The 16,052-nt window shown below is 41.6% G+C and overlaps 1 protein-coding gene across 3 annotated transcripts in view; it reads right to left on the minus strand.

Moving 5' to 3' along the window:
* Window positions 1–1,956: 1,956 nt before the first annotated feature.
* Window positions 1,957–16,052, minus strand: part of MKNK1 (MAP kinase interacting serine/threonine kinase 1) — a 42,208-nt gene continuing 28,112 nt past the window's right edge. For all 3 annotated transcript variants that reach the window (XM_015405441.1, XM_015405439.1, XM_015405440.1), the window contains 6 exons: window positions 9,330–9,385; window positions 8,265–8,360; window positions 5,736–5,930; window positions 4,561–4,725; window positions 3,931–3,974; window positions 1,957–3,647 (listed from right to left, as the gene is read on the minus strand). In XM_015405441.1, coding sequence (XP_015260927.1) covers window positions 3,419–3,647; window positions 3,931–3,974; window positions 4,561–4,725; window positions 5,736–5,930; window positions 8,265–8,360; window positions 9,330–9,385 — 785 coding nt within the window. In that variant the 3' untranslated portion in view covers window positions 1,957–3,418. The remainder of the gene's footprint in view (window positions 3,648–3,930; window positions 3,975–4,560; window positions 4,726–5,735; window positions 5,931–8,264; window positions 8,361–9,329; window positions 9,386–16,052) is intronic.

Consider the following 16,052-nt stretch of genomic DNA (forward strand, 5'->3'; position numbering starts at 1 on the left):
CCCCCTCCCCACACTATTTCCTCATTCCATCCTCCTGGCAACCCTCATACCCTCTCCTTGCCTCTTTCTCACCTTCTCAGCCATTCACAAACCTATCTTTTATCTACTTCCCATCTTCAGTGATATTTACTATTTGCTTCATTTAGACCCCACCTTTCTGCACAGCGGGGACCAAAGCAGCTTACATTATGCTCCACACAACAACCCTGTGAAGTAGGCTAGGCTGAAAGTATGTGACTGGTTCATCACCCAGTGAGCTTCCACAGGAAGATGGGTGTTTGAACCTGAGTCTCCTAGACCATACTCTGAAGCTCTAACCACTACACAACCTTGGCTTTCATAGGGTGGTTGCTGTTGAACAGTAGCAAGCAGCCAGGCCTAGTTCAGTCATGCAAGTCAGGTAGTATCAGGTCACAGAGGTTACTTCCAGACCTAGGGTTGCCAGCCTCCAGGTGGGGACTGTAGATCTCCCAGAATTGCAACTGAACTTCAGATGACAGAGATCTATTCCCCTGGAGAAAATGGCTGCTTTGGAGGGTGGACTCTATGGCATTATATTCTGCTGAGGCTTTTCCCTTCCCTAAACCCTTCCCTCCTCAGACTCTACCACGAAAATTTCCAGGAATTCAATATTCATGTCCCAGTGTTCCCCTGTAGCTCACAATTCCAAATCTAACCACTTATAAAGTAAAATAAAGACCCAATTAATACCCCCAAGAAGATACCAGTAACTTATACACCCTTAAAAGCCTTACTAAATAAAATGGCCTCACTGTACTTTCTAAGCACAACCCTCCTCAGGAATGCATTCCTTAAGATGGGAGCTACTATAGAAAAGCATGGGCACTAGTAGATTCCAAGTTGGCTTCCTTAAGCAGGCTAACAGCCAGTAGCTGGCAATCTGAAGACCATAAAAGCCTGTAACTAGTAAACTGCAAGGAGTTCCAAAAGATCAGCACTCTACTACATTCAAATGTATGAATTTCTTAGTTCTACCGAGGAAAGATTTGTAGATCAACACAAGAACAAGAGCAACAGAAATGAGGTAAGTTTAATTTTCAATACACAACATTAATAAATGCATCACATCAATAGTAGTATTTCTTCCTGAGTTTTCCATGGATATAAAAAAACAGTAACTATGAAGTACATTACAACTATAACAGCTTAAACGTATTCTTTAAAACCAACATAACGGCATGATGCATTCCTCACATTAACCACCACTTTGTCATAACAGTATGTATGAAATATTTAAAAAATTCACACCTAAAGGAAAAATACAAAGCTGCTCTGAGAAGCAGACTTGGGAGAATTCGATTTTTTTTCTTGTTTAATTCATTCTCCTTCTTGCATAATGGACACACAGGATATATGGATCTTTTTAAAAAGCATATTCTCCCTGTTTTTCATAATTAACTGGCCTAAATTTTCAAAAGCTGCAAACAAATTAAATAGCAATCTTAATTTAAAAGGGAATTGTACATGCTGGGCTGAACAGGTTTACCACTTTCAGTAAAGCGCTTTCTTAGAGTACTCAAGATGGTCATTAATTTGTGTTAGCATAGACAATTGTGGAACCATGGGTGTTCAGAAGCTACTGTGTATGCTACATTTAAAAACAATGATTTTGCTCCCATCAGCTGGTGTTGCACTATACTGGAGCTTGCACGGCTTAAGACAGACTGGGCTTCTTTTGGACTAATTCTGTTGTGCCTCCATATCCTGCCTTTCCCACAAGCCACAGCTGAGTTAAGCAAATAGAAGTAGATAGTCATGGGATAATACATGTAATTTCAGGCCATGAAATTAGTGTATGCCAATGCCCAACTTCAACTTTAGACTGATTATGGAATGCATGTCCCAAGATCACACTTTCCTTAACTGACCAAAATAAAAACCTGTGTTGGACTGGTCTATCCAGCTATAGGGTACATCCCCAAAAAACCCCCCGGAACTGCTTATCACAAAAGCTGCAAACTTTTGTACAAGTAGAAGTTCAGCACCGTACCTGAAGCAAGTCTCATCAAAATAATAAAATACCAAATAATTAGGTGCTTTCCAAGTGCTTGCTTGTGAGATCGACAAGGAAATATTGATTGCAAATACACAAGACACTTTTGTTCAAAAATTCTGCACAATCCTTGTATTAAGGAAACAGCTGTGATATTAACACACCAAATTGGGGGTAGGGGGAGCTTATGTAAGTGACTGGGAGAATCAGGTGCTTCTTAGTGGGACAAAGGGGAGGCGAGGAGGACAGGTACTATGTATACATTCCAATTTCTTTTTTTTTAAGAATCATTTGTGCTGACAGTTGACACGCAAAGGCCATAAGCAGCAAGAGACCAGGCATCCTAATGCTTTTCAGCACACATTTACCTAGGGCTAGCAGCACAGCACGACTGCTGCACTGAGCCTTGAATTCCCTTGTCCTTGGAGTCACAGCCTATTCAAAGCACCACCATGATGCAAGCACCTCTATAAGCTCTTTCCTATGGTGGGACTGCACTGAAGAGTGGTGAAGTATAAAACTTTGTCATTGCTGCTCAAACAAATGCAACATTCCATATTTCTCATGGCACATGTTTTGGTAGGAAAACCCCACCCCCAAAAGACCTTACAGATGTTACTATCATGGTAAGAATTTCCCAGGGCATTCTATATAGGAGCTAGGATAGTGAGAAGGTACACTCCTTTGAAAATGCTCAGAAAATTACATACTTCAAGTAGAAGCAATGTAACAGAATGACTTGGAAATCGGAACTACAAGGCAGACTTTGCTAAAGGCAGGAAGCCTTTCTATATTGAGGCGCTTCTCCCCAAAGTGCTTTTTGCCAATGCCATACTTAAGATGCAGTCTCCATCTGTGATGAAATGGGGGGGGGGGAGAGCAGATTACTTCTATGGAGATCACACTCTCATTGAAACAGCTGTGCCCCTATTCATTCTAAAAGCATGTTTCTATACATCCATACAAGTTAAGAGTAACATAACTCCATTCTTATAGGAAAGGTGAACTATGTGAAGCTTCCTGGAGGATGGGCTACCACCATTATATGGTAGATACAGGCAGAGTAACAGCACCATACAACTACTTCTAGCTCATTCGGTTATACTTCTACTAGCCAAAGGGCTGGTCATGGAAATGTATACTCTAGTTACAGAAACTGGTATGTAATTATAGTCTTGTTGTGTCATTAATACAGTAGCAGCATCTAAAAACTTTATACAATTCATTACATTTTTCAAATTTTAAAAAAGACATTTCAAGAAAACTGTCCTTTAAATCACTTCATTACAAGCTTTGTTCTACAAAGTCTTAACACTGATAAACCCAGAGACCTTTAAAATAATTATACAAAACTTGACACACACACACACACACACCCCAGTGCTGACAACTGGAGAATGAGTATCAAAGGGCAGCAGGAGTGGCTGGTTGGAATTCACTGTTTTTTGTGGCCTGACTCATAGCTCTGCGTTTGGCAAGGCGGGATTTTGAGGGGGGAGAAAGCTTCATGGAGCATATGGCCTGAGTGATACTTTCTTCCTCTTCACTGAGATGGTTCTCATGCTGGGAGAGCTGGCGGTTTAGAGCAATAGCCTCAGCTGCAAAGAGAGTGAGCTCTTTTGTGCTGCTGTTCCTGTAGGTGATGGAAAAAAAAAAAGATATACAGCCAGAGGAGTAAAAATGCAAATCTTAAAACTAGAAAAAGACACAAGGACTCTTCACTGTCTCGCTTAGAAATTCAGTTATTCCCAGGCATCCAAGAATAAATTAGAATAAACTATAGACAGTCAAGAAAATGGTACCCCTCAACTTCATCTTATACAGCCCAGTGTTTTCTCCCAATATCATCTGATAGGAGATATCCACCCTTCAATTACTATCCATCTCATTACAACAGGTGCTTAAGAAACAGTTACCTTTGAAGAACTTGTGGTGTAGGCAGTCCTCTTTCAGAAGCATTCTACACAAGATTGAAACATTGAAAAATAAGCTGAGATTCTTACCATAACAACTGTTTATCTGACGGATAAGCAGATGATTATTATGTTTCACAGCTCTCTATTTTCAACAGCCTTCCATGAGCAGGTTACATTTCACATGAATTATAGGGTGACACATGGAAGATTACAATGTACATTTAAATGTACATTGACCAAGTAGTAAAACAACAAAAGTAGCCACAAGGTTCTGAATATCATTCATGTCAATTACTAGAAGAATGTTGTTGGTAAGAGAATACACAGCCTTCCTGACACTGCTTTTGACAATGAATAGGAAAAGTAAGGATGCAGAATACACTTGCGTTCTTATGGGGAAGAAGCTGCACATTCAGGTTCTTGCATGTTACCTGCACAGATGACCACTACCTGATTTATTTATTTATTTATGATGTAAGAAGGGTTGGACATTCTGCATTAAGGAATGCAGCCAAGGGTACTTTGACTCCACATAGATAGGATTTCTCCATGGCACAGATAGGTCCTGTAAAGCAGCCTACATACTCAGATTATGCTGGATAAGTCAGGGCTTTGGAAAGTACTACTTACCCCTTGCACCCATGGATGTTGCAGAACCTGAGCAGCACTCAGTCGCTCTTTGGCATCACGAACTAGCAACTTGGAGATCAGATCTTTGGCATCACTGGAGATATGAGACCAGTCCTTGTCAGGAAACTCATACTTGCCTTCTTGGATACTTTCAAAGAGCTTGTTCTAACAACAACAAACATTTGCTTGCTCTAAATTTTGAAGGTTAATTTTTTTTTCTGCTCAAGAAGCCTTAAAATCCTTACAATTCAACTTTCTACATTTAGTTCTAGGAATTCTGGAAGTTAATTGCTAGTGTAACAGTAGGACTGAAATTCTCCGTACCTTGTGCAGAACATGCACTCAACCAAGCCACTGTTAAACGTGGATCACAGTCTGTGAATCCTAAGCCTTTTATTTCACATGGGCTTGCCCAAACCAACTTTCTGTACAACTGTAAAAGTGTGACATTTGAGGCCCCATTCCTCATAACTGCATTTTATGACTCATCATAAAATAGCATGACCATTCCAGTAGTGAACATGTTGGTGGTCCACTACTGCAGATGTATATCAAGTTCTCAATCTACTTATCTAGTATTAGTCTGACTGGCAGCAGCACAATCAGAGGTCTGTCCAAGTCCAACCAGGATCCTGTTAAGTGCAGATGGAAGAACTGAACCCAGGACATTCTGCATGCAAATATTTCTTTTAGAGTCAAGTTATGAATTCCCCCATACCACATACTTTCCCCTTCCCTCTCCCCACCCTCAAATTTCACAATTCAGATTTGTTTTACATATGCAAAATAATTTCCTAGTCATCGTCCAGAGGAGGAGATACAGTTAGCTTGCTTGGGCCCTCTGTCAGAAAGAAACGTATTCCAATTGTCAGAGACTAGAAAACAGCAAGGAAAGGATACTCTTGCTGCCATCACTTGCAGAGAGAAAGAGATCATAGGATAGTTGCAACACATTTTTCAAAGCAAGATCAGCCTGGTACCGTCATGTATTCAGTAGCCAAGGGCAGTCCCATTATTTGGATCCAAAAACTCAAACAATGGGGACACTCAAGTGTAGGGTAAATGTTTCTCAAGTTCGCAGGACACCCCTAGACTGCTACTAGATGGGCTGTAGAACAGTTTTGTGGACACTACAATCATTTCTATTAGATCCCCAAATTTACTTAATTAGTTACCTGGCAAATTTTGCAGACTTCTCCTCTGTCCCAGCCACAGTCTGTACCACAATTCCCCACAAAAGGAGGATAGCCACTTAACATGATGTACAAAATCACACCCAAGCTCCACAGATCACAGCGCTTGTCATAGAACGTGGCTTCATCTGTGAATACTTCTACCACCTCAGGGGCCATGTACTCTGCAGAACCACACTAGTGTACGTGCAAAGAGAGATTACATTATAAAGTTAAATGAAGTAAGCACATTCAACAAGTAAAAACAGAAATATTCAAGGTCTTAGCATCTAAGAACATCTAAATCGCAGCAAATGCTGCTTTACAGTGCAAATTTATATGCTTGTTTTTTTGGAGAATTTGTCTTTGACAAGTTCTGTTTAAAGGCATCTAAAACCAAGTTTCTCAATATTTCCATTTCAGATTATAATTGCTATTATTTGCGCAAAGCCTCAAGGCTCTCTAGAATACCTGCTCTTTCACACAAAATTGGTAAGAATATAAACCCAACACAGCAATACATCCAGATGATTATTTTAAACACAAAAGTCCAGAAAAACTGAGGCAAGATAGTAGGCAAGTAGTAGAGTCAATGACCAGGAGGGAATCACTTAATTCTTTTGCCTAACGTAATATGAGAGAGTCCTCAACCTTCAGTTTGAGAGCTCTGTTAACCATCTCATGGATGCAAGGAAGTTAAAGCTCTGAAATTACAAACTGTTTGCTCTATGGCTGGCAGATACAGATATTAAACACCAGGAACAGTAAAATCTGCATGCAAATCTAATTCATACTTCTAAGACTATAGAAGAGCCTTATTCAAAAGATTTAAACCCACTGATTTTTCACTGATGGCAAGTTTCACGCTTCTTGCAAGTAAGCATCAGATTGCCTCCCACAACACTGGCAAACTACTGTGCCAGTTGCTGGGCAACAGCTATTGTAGAAGCAAATGAAGGCATGGAGAATTCTTAGGTACTTCGCAATACAGTATTTGAATGTGCATGCATGTTAGGCTTATGCCCACATGGGAAGAAATCAATGACCTTGGAGTATCATCCTCACTTAAGTACAGGACACATCACAATACCAAGTCTCCGTGAATCAACATCAGTGGCTGAAGTGACTGTGCAAAATTATGTTCACAGGAGACAATCTTCCAAACCCTTGTTTCAAAACGGGTGGTAAAAAAGCCTGAAATGAGCATCTCATGCATGTTACCCATTTTGAAGTTTAAAGGACTAGACTGCCACCTAGCATTTATTTGGTTGAGCACTCTTTGGTTTCAAGACTAGTGTGTGTGGTGCTCAAATTAATTAAACACATGCTAGGTATAGGGCTTGAAGCTCCAAGGATGAAGGCTGCATTTAAGTAGCAGACCTGGCCAGATGGGGTGTTCTGAGGCACAGTGTAATGCAGTTCTGCTAGATGCAAGGTAATCAGGGCTTCATGTTGTTGTTAATGTTTAACACTTCCCAATATACCAAAGTGTGCATGCAGGAGTGATGTAAATCAAATTTCTAAAAGAGGGCTGCAGAAGGTATCTATTTCATGTGAAAGGGATTTACTACAGAGAGCAAACAAAGTTGATGTTGCTTTATGTGCAACAGGTAACTGGAAAACTATTCAATAACACTTGCTCTCATTTAACTGCAAGTACCCCTTCCCTTTGACTTAGACCTTTCTAAGATCACCATTCCCAATGTTGCCTAAGGGTACCAGTGCCAGAGGTGGTGATCTGAGATCTTAATATCAAGAAGCACTGTAAATATAGCACTGGGCCCTCATAACTGTGCTTAAGGGATCAGGAATTGTTTATAAGACCATGTCCTTCTCATCCTTATCGGAGCAAATACTTCTCTCTATTCTCTCCTCCTGCTGCCCAAGCTTACAGCTAAATTTGGTTTTTCCACACAAACAAAAGAAGCCATGTGCAAGAGGCAGCTAACTCCCAAACTTCTATTTTGTGGCCAGAACACAGCTTTGGGCAAAAGGAAGCCTCTGCCTAAGGTCAGTGGCTAAATCATGATGTAATACATTAGCTCCTGAACAAAGTTTGAGTCCAGTGGCACCTTTAAGACCAACAAAGTTTTATTCACGGTATAAGCTTTCATGTGCAAGCAATTAGCTTCTGTTAGCCACGTATTGTGAAAGTGTCCAAGGCACATGTGCGTTTCATCTGTTAGAAGCATAATGCTCTGTAAAAACTTGTATATTCAGGGTGCTAAGTTTGTACCCATTACTTTTTAAGGGAAAATAGTTGTAAGAGAAGCTGGTTACATCAGCTAGCCAGGAACATGAAAGAGAAATGGGAGACAATTAATCAACATGTTTGAGATTCATCTTCTGAAGACAATTCTTGACAAGTACAAGAGTCAAAAATTTAAGAAACTGCAAGATCTCTTATTAATAGCATGATATGTCCAACATTTGTATAACTTTTAGACAAAGAATAATTTCAGTGACACCCCTCCTTCCCCCTGCATTACCACAACACAGCTAAGCAACAGAAGAATGTACTAAGCTACATACTGGAGTAGTCAATTCAGGTGTAGTTATTGGAGTACACGCACTGTTGAGCTTCACTCCACTCCCAAGATCAAAGTCACAAATTTTCACCGGTGAAACCTGAAATGGGGGAAAATGCACCAAGATGATGAACACAACTCTGAAGTAAACTAGACTTTAAAGACTAACTAATTGAAAACAAATCAGCCAGTATCATAATGCCTCTATATAACTCAATGGTGCGACTTCATTTGGAGTACTGTGTACAGTTCTGGTCACCACACCTCAAAAAAGTGCAGAAAAGGGCAACTAGAATGTTAAAAGGGTTGGAACATTTTCCCTATGAAGAAAGGTTAAAACGCTTGGGGCTCTTTAGCTTGGAGAAACGATGACTGAGGGGTGACATGATCGAGGTTTACAGGATTATGCATAGGATAGAGCAGGTAGAGAAAGAAGTACTTTTCTTCCTTTCTCACAATACAAGAACTCATGGGCACTCAATGAAATTGCTGAGCAGTTGGGTTAGAACAGATAAAAGGAAGTACTTCCTCACCCAAAGAGTGATTAACACATAGAATTCACTGCCACATGAAGTTGTGGTGGCTACTAGCATGGATGGCTTCAAGAGGGAACTGGATAAACATATGGAGCAGAGGTCCATCAGTGGCTATTAGCCACAAGATACAGATAGGAACTCTCAATCTGGGGCAAGTGATGTTCTGTATTCTTGGTGCTTTTGGGGGGGAGCAACAGTGGGAGGGCTTCTAGTGTCCTGGCCCCACTGGTAGACCTCCTGATGACACCTGGTATTTTTGGCCACTGTGTGACAGAGTATTGGTCTGGATGGGCCATTGGCCTGATCCAACATTGGCTTCTCATATGTTCTTATTTCTTAACAAGTTTATTTTAACACAAGTTTTCATAAATAAGAACTTGCATATAATGAAGTGGGTTCTAGTCCAAAGCTTATGCCAAAATAAAAACTGATTCGTCTTTAAGATGCCGCAAGTTACTTTGTTTTACTTCAACAGTAACAGAGCCTGAAAAACAATGAACACTGGCAAAGAGGAACTATAAAGCATGAACTACCTTATCATGAGATTCACACAGTATGTTTTCTGGCTTCAGATCTCGATGAGCAATACCTAAGGACAAAGAAAGAGGTCCTGTCAAACTGAGGGAGAAAAAACTATGACAGCATTTGCTTCTCAGTGTTCTCATAAAAACAGAATTATAACCAGATTGCTCATCAACTGCACCATGTACCAAAATAATCTCAAGGTACAGCAAAATATTAAGTGGCACTAAAAAGGTAAAGGTTCCCTTGCTCGAAAGCCAGTCGAATCCGACTCTAGGGTTGCAGTGCTCATCTCCATTTCAAAGCCGACGAGCCAGCGCTGTCCAAAGACATTTCCGTGGTCATGTGGCCGGCATGACTAAACACCAAGGCGCACGGAACGCTGTTACCTTCCCACCGAAGTGGTGCCTATTTATCTACTTGCAGTTTCTTGCTTTCGAACTGCTAGGTTGGCAGGAGCTGGAACTAGAGATGGGAGCTCACTCCGTCATGCGGCATCCGGGTCTCGAACTGCTGAACTACTGACCTTCCACAGCCTGCAGTTCAGCGTCCTAACCACTTGAGCCAAAAACTGGGCTAATGCAACAATGATCATCCTTGGGAGTTTAAATTTACTTCATGGCCAAAGTTCTCAAATCAGTTAACTAGAAAGAATTAAGAACATAAGACTAGGAGCAAGCCATCACTACCCCGCTAACTCTGTGAGGAATTTCAGACAGCCTATATATTCCATTTCAGGAACTGTTCACTAATGGTTTCTGTCTGTCATTTCAGACAAAACCATTTCAGTAACAGTTCCCTGATGGAATATGTTTACCCTGTCATACAGAAATGCTTCTGTCCCGTTGAGGAAACGTGGCTGAAGTGTTTTTACTATGAACTGCTTCCAACTGGTCTTTAAATCCTTCTACCGCTTCTGAAGCGCTATGGGGTGCTGTGTAAAATGCACCCGTGGCGCTTCCTGCGATGACAGCTCTTTTTGCGCCCTTTTTCTCCCCAAGCGTGATCATCCTTTTTTCTCTCAACGTTCCATTGGGAGCGCTATGGCGCTGCAGTAGGACTACAAATCAGTGCCATAGCGACCCCATTGAGATCCCTGTACGCCATTTAAATATACTGACGTTCACTACTGCATCTCAGCATGGATTTTAAAAGGTAATTTCAGGGCAGTCATTGTATTTATCATGTCTGTTTAAAGATTAAATCACTGAAAATAGCAATAAGCACAAACATACCAGCACAGCATGAAAAAGGAGGAGGAAGAGGGGCTTTACTAGTTTGGGCTTTGATGAATTAAAAAGCACCAGAATAGCCTGCTACCTGGGTTTCAAAACTGCCCGGTTCCCCCACACACACACACACTTGAATTCTGGATCCAGTGAGCTCCTTGTTTCCAAGGGACAGCAGTAGTGAATGTCAGTGTATCTAAATGGAGTCCAGAAATCTCAATGGGGTTGCTATGGCACTGATTTGTAGTCCTGATTCAGCGCCATAGCGCTCCTAATAGAATGTTTTAAAAAAACCTTTCAGGGAGATTGTGTGCGCGGGCGGGGGGGGGGATGGTGGGAAAAGAAAGTGATACAATGTTAAATAACAAACCGCTTCAGAGATGGCTCCTTACCAGAAGGGAAAGGCTTGGTGAAACAGCCGTCCCTGTACCGGTTTAGTCCATGACAGTACAATAACAGTTTTAAAAGGGTAATGTGATATTCCCCTGTGTGTGTCAGTGCACAGCTGTATGGTTGCTATTCCTGCAATCTGGATGCCCCATTCACCTTGAAAAAGGAATTGCCAGAGAGATTCCACAGCTTAGAGGAAGCAGTGTCCAAGATATTGTCTAACCAAGGAGCACAAGAGGTTCCCCACTCCAAAAGCTAAAGGATTTATACTTCTTTGCTGCCCTAACTCTCCTCAACTTCTCTGCCTTGTGAATACAAATTAGAGGCAATCAGAATTTCCTCCCAGAAGCCATGGAGTAAAATTTATTCACAAGGAAATATGAAAAGCTAATACAAAGAGGCTAAAGGGAGAAAGAAATAAAGAAAAAAGGAAAAGAGACTTGTTGGGTGGAAAAGTTCACTGACTCTTGTCTAACCAAGGTCCTGGTTTTTATGAATCCACTATGCTAGGGTTGCCCACCTCAAAGATTAATCCTTCTAATGATCATGAGCTTTGTCTCAGCTATTCTCTTTGGATCTTCTACCAGGGATCTCCAGAGAAAAGCTAAGCCTGGTTGTCCTCCCTGCTACCCCCAAATATTCTCTTGTAACATTCCCCCAGAATTTTGCACCCTGGTCCCTCCCCTCTTCTTCACCCATGGCTTCCTGTGATGCCTGCCTGGTGACACTCTATGCAAGTCTCTGATGCAGGGGTGTCGAACTCATTTCTTATGAGGGCCAGATTTGACATAAATTGGACTTTGTTGGGTTGGGCCAGGCCATGTGTGTCATAAAATGCAATGCCAGGTAGCAGAGATATAAACTTTATAAAGGACACAGAAAAACACAAGGTATTATAGCAGCTATTCCATTGGAGCCCCACATTGGGGGCTAATATTTCTCTGCAAAACTGGAGTCCGTTGAGTTTGCAGAACTCTATACTTTCACCTTGGCTGGTCCCAAACCTTTCCCCCACACACACACCCTTAAAATGTGCCTGCCTAAACTGGAAAGGTGGTGGGGGTTTATAGGATTCTGCAAAGCTAGTTTTAAAATTAAAAGTACAAGGATTACAGCAGTAGGAAAACACCCCCCCCCCCCCCCTTTCTTAGTCCTATAGTTGAATCTTTGGTTCTGTTTCCCGGGAGGCTACAGAACTCTGCTAGTGCTGTGGCCTTCTGGTACCGATAACTCTGTACATGCCTTTTGTCTTAGAGGATGTTTATACATTCCAGAAGTTAGTGGTGACACTATCAGAATCAAAATGGATAGGGAATATGAAACTAGCTTCCTTGACTCTCTGACTTTCTAAGAGCTTCCTGACCCCAGAGATAGAGAGAAGGGAGAGGGATTTGGGTCAGTACATCAGGTCAGTTCTAATCAGTGCAAGTTTGGCCTGTACCACATTCATGATAATCCTATGTGGTAGGTACATCAGCAGCTATAGGTCCAAGACAGATATATACCCCAGGGTTACTAACGCTAAGGGACTGGCCATCAACATCCCATGTGAGACCTTGGTGGCTAGTCCAGAACATTCTGGGTTTTATACAAATGCACTATTTTAAGTATTGGGTTTGTGTTGAAATATTCTATGTTGAATATTGAAATGCTACAAAGTGTTTTCTGTCTTAAGAGTGTGTAATGGAATAAATTGAGTTTTGGTTTAGAACAACTCTCCCTCTCTCTCTTGATGCAACTGAGATCCCTGCCAGCTTCTCTTCCTCCCCAATGAACACAGTGGGGATGGGAGTCCATGAAAAGATTCCTGAACTCCTAATTTCCCCAACAAAAGGATTATTCAGAAGCGCTGGAGAAAGTGTGATATAACAGTGTCAGACTTGGATATGGGAGACCCAATTTCAAAGAGTGACCCCAAAGAGTGATTAACACATGGAATTCACTGCCACAGGAGGTGGTGGCGGCTACAAACATGGACGGCTTCAAGAGGGAATTCGATAAGCATATGGAACAGAAGTCCATCAATGGCTATTAGCCACAAGATATAGATAGGAGCTCTCAGGATGGGGCAAGTGATGCTCTATATTCTTGGTGCTTGGGGGGGCAACAGTGGGAGAGCTTCTAGTGTCCTGGGCCCCACTGCTGGACTTCCTGATGGCACCTGGTATTTTTGGCCACTGTGTGACAGAGTGTTGGACTAGATGGGCCATTGGCCTGATCCAACATTGGCTTCTCTTATGTTCTTAAATCCTCACTCTGAGATGAAGTTGATGGTTGGGTGACCTTAGGCCTGTCTCTCACACATAGCCCAACCTACCACACTGGGTTATTGCAAGGATAAGCTGGAGAAGCACAGAACACTATTCTACCCTGAGCTCCTTGGAGGAAGGGCAGGATAAAGATGAACTAAATAAAGAAACTGGTTTCTCGGTGTCACACCTTCTGATCACCAGAGGAAACAAAAAAAACATTCTCAAAAATTTAGCCACTAGCTCAGTACCACATAGAACAACCCCTAAAGAATGCGACAAATGATCATTAATATATTGTACTGCTCTATATATTTTCATATGAATCCCTGTATTTAAACATGATGGATTTTGACTTTGCAGAAGGAAGGAAGCAGCAACACAAGGGACCCTGTCACAGTTGCCACCATCCTCAGGTTGTATAGGTTCCTGCCCCTCAAGCCCATCCAGGAATGAGGGGGGAAGCCCATACGTTTTCAATACATTAAACAACAACCCAGAAAGGTATGCTACCCTCTCTGGATTTCAGAACAATAGCCACCAGAATCTCTATTTAATCCCTCACCAGCCTGAGATTAGAGATTCCAGAATCTCAGTTGGCATCTGGGTTTTACACACTAGCACCTCTATCCAGAGGTGCACAATTAATCTTACACAGAGGTAGCTTATACGGTGAGCAGAAGGCACAGGGGTTTAGCCTTGAAATCTAGTTACAACAATACAGACAAGTTAGAAACCGGAATAAGTTTATTCAGTACAGAGCATAGACCAGAAGGATTTCAAAACAATAAATCTGAGGCAGTTCGCCTTGACTACACAGTAAGGAATACAGCCTTCATCACACAGCACTCATAACGACAGAAAACTCTTACATGCCCACACTATGCTTCTTGTATTGCCAGAAATGCCCAAGACTGAGAAAGTCAGTGTTGACATGGGATCGAACCATAGCATGACCTACTCCCATATGACAACATGATTTCAAACCAATTTTTCCCCTTAAAGTGGCATTTACACTCATGTCATTTGAGTTACTGAGCATCATCTAAAGGTAAAATGTCATGCAAATATGCAAGACATCTGTTAAAGCCACAGAGAAGAGAAGAAGAGATGGGATTTATACCCTGCCCTTCACTCGGAGTCTCAGAGCAGCTTACAAACTCCTTTCCCTCCCCCTCCCCACAACAGACACCCTGTGAGGTAGGTGGGGCTGAGAGAGCTCTTTCAGGAACAGCTCTGACAGAACTATGGCTTGACCAAAGTCACCCAGCACCTGTAAGTAGCGGAGTGGGAAATCAAACCTGGTTCTCCCAGATTAGAGTCCGCACACTTAACCCCTACACCAAACTGGCAAAGCAATATCTTTAAGTGCGCTATGTACTACACAGCTGTCTGGTAGAAAAGCCACATACTAGTAAAGTTATGATCTACATATTATAGCAGCTTCTAAGGGTGATGAAGCACAAGCCTACCATCTCAATTCTCAGAAGCCTACAATTTGAAGCAGCAAAATGCTTAGGTGTCATCTGTAGCAAATACTTCACCTTCTAGTTTAATAGCCTGTTGCCATCTCTTAATAAGATTTTTAGTACTACACAGCAGAACCATACACTAAATGAAAAATCAGAAATATTACAGAAGATTACTCTGCAAACATTTCTTCCTGTTACATCTCATCAGCCGCTTCTAAATTATTTTCTGCCAGAGTTATTTGTTACTGCTCGTCATTTCTTCACATGAGCAAGCAGAACTGAAAACTCTCAATGGACATTTTTAAAAACAAGCAAGTCACTTGACTCCAAAGCAGCTGATACCTACACCTGAAGTTACTTTAGCAACACTTACTATGCTTCAGAATTATTTCACAGATCAACATTCCCTTCCCTCCAAGTATGCTATACCTTCATTGCAAATATGGGCTGTATCTTCGGGGGGGGGGGGATTCCATTCCTTCTCCAGATTGTAATCCACTATAAACAATAGCCTTTAACTATGCTATACAATCCCTAATTAAACACTTATGGTCAAACACTTTCTTTTTTCTTTTCTTTTTTTAATCCCCTGAAGGCAGGGTAGCTTTATTATTTTTTGTTACACCTACAGACTAACAGAAAAGAAAAGGGAAAGGGAAAAGTATCCCAGGATAAAAGGACAGTAAATTAAACCCACACTATGACTAAAAACCCAAGAGGGAAGAGCCTTAACAGTTAGTATTCAGTTAGTATTAAAACTTATAACTTTTCGTTTAAATCAATGAATTAAAGAATTAGTCCATATTAGTATTTAATCCAGCTTCTCATGTGTGCACCGAGTCTCTTTCATCATCTTCATCATTTGCGAGTCTTTATTTTATAAAGAGTTACTTTGGTCCTCTATGTTGCAATTCATATGTCTCTCTGACCGAAACACCTCCCGCTGCACCTTGGTCTTCATCCGTATCTTCTACAATGCCTGCTCCGCCGTCTCCTTCCTGTTGTTCCTCTTCCTTCGATCCGAAATGCCGTTTCAACCATTCTTCCGCTTTTAAAACCGAGTCGATTTTCTCCCTTTTATCTCTGTATTTGAACACAACACCTTCAGGAAAAATCCAAGAATACGAAATTTGGTTGATCTGCAAGGTTGAAATCCGATCTTTATACACTTTCCTTTTCTGACGAACCTCAAATGGAGTGTCCTTTAGGACCTTGATGACTGCTGTTCCCAGCTGCAGAGGACTTGCTGCTGTTGCTTTAAGGATATCATCCCTAAATTAGGACGTCATCGGGCGCCGTCACCGGTTTCCACCGCAGTCGTCTGCCGCCAGGGATCGCTCTACTCGATCTTCCTCCACGCCGCACTGTGCAAGGTTCCGCCTCCGCCATTGATG

The sequence above is a fragment of the Gekko japonicus genome, unplaced genomic scaffold (genome assembly GCF_001447785.1).
Source record: "Gekko japonicus isolate JY-2015 unplaced genomic scaffold, Gekko_japonicus_V1.1 scaffold1610, whole genome shotgun sequence".
In the NCBI taxonomy this organism is placed as follows: domain Eukaryota; kingdom Metazoa; phylum Chordata; class Lepidosauria; order Squamata; family Gekkonidae; genus Gekko; species Gekko japonicus.